This window comes from Oncorhynchus tshawytscha, linkage group LG16 (assembly GCF_018296145.1).
Source record: "Oncorhynchus tshawytscha isolate Ot180627B linkage group LG16, Otsh_v2.0, whole genome shotgun sequence".
In the NCBI taxonomy this organism is placed as follows: Eukaryota; Metazoa; Chordata; class Actinopteri; order Salmoniformes; family Salmonidae; genus Oncorhynchus; species Oncorhynchus tshawytscha.
Window position 1 is genome coordinate 82998716 of NC_056444.1, and position 6000 is coordinate 83004715.

Here is a 6000-nt window from a genome sequence, read left to right on the forward strand (position 1 = left end):
ATTAGTTGATAAGTTGAATCACGTGCTAAATCTGGAAAATATAAAATGCATAGAACAGCCTGAGGGTTTCTGAGGAGAGGATTGAAAGCACCTGATCTAACCAGTATACAGGCCAAGCCTCTGCCTGGCTGTGTGGTATAAATCCTTACTTGTATTATGCACAGTAGGCCTAAAGACCAGGAGATAATTGCCTCAGGCTAAGATCTATTCTGATCTTGTATCCACAAACTTATTTTTTGACGAATGACATCAGATCAGTTTTTTTCAGAGCTAATCTGAAAAAAGAGATCAGAATTCGACTGCCTGTCTAAACACAGCCTACAATTTCTTCCTTCTAGGGAGTGTTTCCTGGTCATTGTGCTCTCGCTTCTGCTTTGCTCTTTGGGTTTATAGTGAAGCTTGTAGTTCTACAGTGTACATAGTGTACACTACATAGTGCATTCGTAAAGTATTCAGACCCCTTGGCTTTTTCCACATTTTGTTACGTTACAGCCTTATTCTATTTTTGTTTGTTGCAAATGTATAAGAAAAATATATATTGAAATATATATATTCCATTTACACAAGTATTCAGACCCTTTACTTTGTTGAAGCACATTTGGCAGCAATTACAGCCTCGAGTCTTCTTGGGTATGACGCTACAAGCTTGGCACACCTGTATCTGGGGAGTTTCTCCTATTCCTCTCTGAAGATTCTTCTCTGCTCTGTCAGGTTGGATGGGGAGCGTCACTGCACAGCTATTTCCAGGTCTCTCCAGAGATGTTCGATCGGGTTCAAGTCCCGGCTCTGGCTGGGCCACTTAAGGACATTCAGAGACTTGTCCTGAAGCCACTCCTGCGTTGTCTTGGCAGTGTGCTTAGGGTTGTTGTCCTGTTGGAAGGTGAACCTTCGCCCCAGTCTGAGGTCCTGAGCGCTCTGGAGCACGTTTTCATCAAGGATCTCTCTGTACTTTGCTCCGTTCATCTTTCCCTCGATCCCAACTAGTCTCCCAGTCCCTGCTGCTGAAAAACATCCTCACAGCATGATGCTGCCACCACCATGCTTCCCTGTAGGGATGGTGCCAGGTTTCCTCCGGACGTGACGCTTGGCATTCATTTGACCAGAGAATCTTGTTTCTCATGGTGTGAGAGTCTTTCACTGTCGTGTTCCTTTCACTGAGGAGTGGCTTCTGTCTGGCCACTAACATAAAGGCCTGATTGGTGGAGTGCTACATAGGAGAACCTTCCAGAAGGACAACCATCAATCTCCACAGAGGAACTCTGGAGCTCTGTCACGGTGACCATCGGGTTCTTGGTCACCTCCCTGACCAAGGCCCTTCTAAGCTGATTGCTCAGTTTGGCCGGGCGGCCAGCTCTAGGACGAGTCTTGGTGGTTCCAAACTTATTCCATTTAAGAATGATGGAGGCCACTGTGTTCTTGGGGACCTTCATTGCTGCAGAATGTTTTAGGTACTTCCCCAGATCTGTGCCTCGGCGCAGTCATGTCTCGGCGCTCTACAGACAATTCCTTCGACCTCATGGCTTGGCTGTTGCTCTGACTGTGGCTGTTGCTCTGACTGTGATACCTTATATGAACAGGTGTGTGCCTTTCCAAATCATGTCCAATCAGTTGAATTTAACACAGATGGACTCCAATCAAGTTGTAAAAACATCTCAAGGATGATCAATGGAAACAGGATGCACCTGAGCTCAATTTCGCGTCTCATAGCAAAGGTTCTGAATACTTACTTAAATAAGGTATTTCAGTTTTTATTTTTAAAACATCTGCAGAAATTTCTAAATTACCTGTTTTTGCTTTGGCATGATGGGGTATTTTGTGTAGATTGATGAGGATGTTTTATTTGTTCAATCCATTTTAGAATAAAGATGTAATGGGGAAAAAACATGGAAAAAGGGAAGGGGTCTGAACACACTTCCTAATGCGCTGTACGTCATGTGGATTTGTGTTCTCTCAGCTTCTACGTGTGTTGTCGGTATATCCTGTTTATGGTCTCTCTGTATATCCTGTTTATGGTCTCTCTGTATATCCTGTTTATGGTCTCTCTGTATATCCTGTTTATGGTCTCTCTGTATATCCTGTTTATGGTCTCTCTGTATATCCTGTTTATGGTCTCTCTGTATATCCTGTTTATGGTCTCTCTGTATATCCTGTTTATGGTCTCTCTGTATATCCTGTTTATGGTCTCTCTGTATATCCTGTTTATGGTCTCTCTGTATATCCTGTTTATGGTCTCTCTGTATATCCTGTTTATGGTCTCTCTGTATATCCTGTTTATGGTCTCTCTGTATATCCTGTTTATGGTCTCTCTGTATATCCTGTTTATGGTCTCTCTGTATATCCTGTTTATGGTCTCTCTGTATATCCTGTTTATGGTCTCTCTGTATATCCTGTTTATGGTCTCTCTGTATATCCTGTTTATGGTCTCTCTGTATATCCTGTTTATGGTCTCTCTGTATATCCTGTTTATGGTCTCTCTGTATATCCTGTTTATGGTCTCTCTGTATATCCTGTTTATGGTCTCTCTGTATATCCTGTTTATGGTCTCTCTGTATATCCTGTTTATGGTCTCTCTGTATATCCTGTTTATGGTCTCTCTGTATATCCTGTTTATGGTCTCTCTGTATATCCTGTTTATCGTCTTTCTGTATATCGTCTCTCTGCATATCCTGTTTATTGTCTCTCTGCATATCCTGCTTATTGTGGCAGCACCATTTCACAGAGTCTAATTCCTGTACATGTATTTGGTGAATTACGGTGATTCCGATTAGGTCTGGGTTACTGTTATACCACTTTTTTTGACAACTAGTGATGTAAAAAGGGCTTAAGAAATAAATGTGATTGATTGATTGATTGATTGATCGTATGGCCCTTGCTCTGTAATCCAGGCTACAACAACTACGAGGTATACCGTCAGATCATCGCTGGCTACAGGATGCCAGCCCCAGAGAAATGTCCGAAATTACTCTACAAACTCATGTTGGCCTGTTGGAGTGACAACCCTGCAGACAGACCGGACTTCAAGGAGCTCAGGAGCAAACTGGAGAACATCAACCGCTATGAGCTGGAGCAATGAGCCTGAACCATAGAAATGGACAGTCATCAGTGTTTAGAAATAATTTTTTTTTTTTGCATGGACATTGCCATTGACTTCCACCATTTTTAAGTAGTCAACTGGGTGGGACATCCTATGGGTTAAGGACAGTGGAGGCTTCTGAGGAGAAGGGGAGGACGGCTCATAATAATGTCTGGAACGGGGCAAATGGAACGCCATCAAACCATGTGTTTGATACCATTCCACTGATTCCACTCCAGCCATTACCACGAACCAGTCCTCCCCAATTAAGGTGCCACCAACCTCCTGTGGTTAAGGATCACATGATTCCACTCAGGTCATCAGGAAGGATCAGACAATGAAGTATACTTGAGAGAAAACTTTCTATAAACTGCAGGTGGCAGCAAATCACCAACATTGGCTTTTCTGTCATTGGTTAAGTCAGGAACAGCTTCTCCCTGGCATGGAACATTGTCGATTGTAATAAATGTACACTAAAGGACAATATCTCTGACTTTCAAATCATTATTTTACTTGTCAACTTTTTTTTTCTTCGTACCTGTATCGTACCTGTAACGTACTTGTATCGTACCTGCAACGTACCTGTATCGTACCTGTATCGTACCTGTATCCTTATCTTGTTTCAGCTTGTACATTAAGTCTACATGTGCTGCTGTTGATCTACGATTCATAATCATGTTCGCTAATACTACAAATACAGGTGTCTTCTCAGGGTTATAAATTCACCACTGAACACACGTAAAACAAATGAACCTCTTCTACAACAGGGTCGTTTTTACCTCCTGTATAGTCAGTTCACTGGAGGGAGGGAGGGTGTGTATGTGGACTGATCAAATTGATCAGGTTAGGGCTCTCTTTGGCTAGGCTGGTCCCAGACCTGTTTGTTGACAGTTAGCCTGGTCCCAGATCTGTTTGTAGCCAGTTAGCCTGGTCCCAGACCTGTTTGTTGACAGTTAGCCTGGTCCCAGACCTGTTTGTTGACAGTTAGCCTGGTCCCAGATCTGTTTGTTGCCAGTTAGCCTGGTCCCAGACCTGTTTGTTGCCAGTTAGCCTGGTCCCAGACCTGTTTGTTGACAGTTAGCCTGGTCCCAGATCTGTTTGTTGCCAGTTAGCCTGGTCCCAGACCTGTTTGTTGCCAGTTAGCCTGGTCCCAGACCTGTTTGTTGCCAGTTAGCCTGGTCCCAGACCTGTTTTGTTGCCAGTTAGCCTGGTCCCAGATCTGTTTGTTGACAGTTAACAGGTCTGGGACCAGGCTTTCTCTTGCCAGTTAGCCTGGTCCCAGACCTGTTTGTTGCCAGTTAGCCTGGTCCCAGATCTAATGTCTCTTTGTATAGACTGGTCCCAGATCTGTTTGTGCTCTAGTCAACTCTGTCATTTTGAAGACAATATCCATTAGGAGTTGTCCAGAGAGCAGCAACAGACTGGCACACAGTCTCCCACAAATGGGACTCCGTTCCTTATTTAGTACACTACTTTTGACCAATGGGGGGGAGGGGATTCCGACCCGAGTTAAGCGCCTGGAAATAGAACGTAATTTCCTTTGTTTTTTATGGACTTTTTCTCTCTACCTGTATTCTGACCTTGAATTGAAGCATGAGAGTAGCATGTCATTCACCCGCTGTTCGTTTGTCTGAAGATACACATTTTTTATTTTTTTTAAACATTTATTTAACTAGGCAAGTCAGTTAAGAACAAATTCTTATTTTCAATGACGGCCTAGGAACAGTGGGTTAACTGCCTTGTTCAGGGGGCAGAACGACAGATTTTTACCTTGTCAGCTCGGGGATTCGATCTAGCAACCTTTCGTTTACTAGTCCAACTCTCTACCCACTAGGCTACCTTGACTTAATTCCCTCATAATTCCACCACTTTTATGCATGATTAATAAGGTGGAGCAACCTGTCGGTTCCAAGTGGAACCACTTCTACAGTATATTTCCTGATAGAAATTACACCATTCTCCACGCACTGCAATTTACAAATTGAGAAGAGCTATTGATAAAAGCTAGGTGAATGAGTAGGCCATTGGGATAAGGGGATTGTAAATATAAATGACAGTTGTTTAAGATCTATTTGACCTTATGATCGCTGGAGACAAATGTGAAACCAGTCAAATGGCAGCAAACTGAAGCATATCATGTTTTAAATTTTTTTTGTATTTTGTTAAATATTAGCCACTACGATCATTTATACACACATATATTTATAACTGTCACTTTAGTGTTAGTTTCCTCACATTTATAACTGTCACTTTCGTGTTAGTTTCCTTACATTTATAACTGTCACTTTAGTGTTTCCTTACATTTATAACTGTCACTTTAGTGTTAGTTTCCTCACATTTATAACTGTCATTTATAAGTTTCCTCACATTTATTAGTTTCCTCACATTTATAACTGTCACTTTAGTGTTAGTTTCCTCACATTTATAACTGTCACTTTAGTGTTAGTTTCCTCACATTTATAACTGTCACTGTAGAGTTTCCTCACATTTATAACTGTCACTTTAGTGTTAGTTTCCTCACATTTATAACTGTCACTTTAGTGTTAGTTTCCTCACATTTATAACTGTCACTTTAGTGTTAGTTTCCTCACATTTATAACTGTCACTTTAGTGTTAGTTTCCTCACATTTATAACTGTGAGTTTAGTGTTTCCTTACATTTATAACTGTCACTTTAGTGTTAGTTTCCTCACATTTATAACTGTCACTTTAGTGTTAGTTTCCTCACATTTATAACTGTCACTTTAGTGTTAGTTTCCTCACATTTATAACTGTCACTTTAGTCATATTTATAAGTTGTCACTTTAGTGTTAGTTTCCTCACATTTATAACTGTCACTTTAGTGTTAGTTTCCTCACATTTATAACTGTCACTTTAGTGTTAGTTTCCTCACATTTATAACTGTCACTTTAGTGTTAGTTTCCTACA

The 6000-nt window shown here is 41.4% G+C and overlaps 1 protein-coding gene across 2 annotated transcripts in view; it reads left to right on the forward strand.

Annotated features, from left to right (window-relative positions):
* The window catches only part of LOC112239497 (protein-tyrosine kinase 6), a 30669-nt gene extending 27110 nt beyond the window's left edge, over window positions 1-3559 (forward strand). The window contains exon 8 of one of the 2 annotated variants that reach the window (XM_042299795.1): window positions 2886-3559. In XM_042299795.1, the coding sequence (XP_042155729.1) occupies window positions 2886-3073 (188 nt within the window). In that variant the 3' untranslated portion in view covers window positions 3074-3559. The remainder of the gene's footprint in view (window positions 1-2885) is intronic. The other variant, XM_042299796.1, reaches the window with a different exon arrangement.
* The last annotated feature ends 2441 nt before the right edge of the window (window positions 3560-6000 follow it).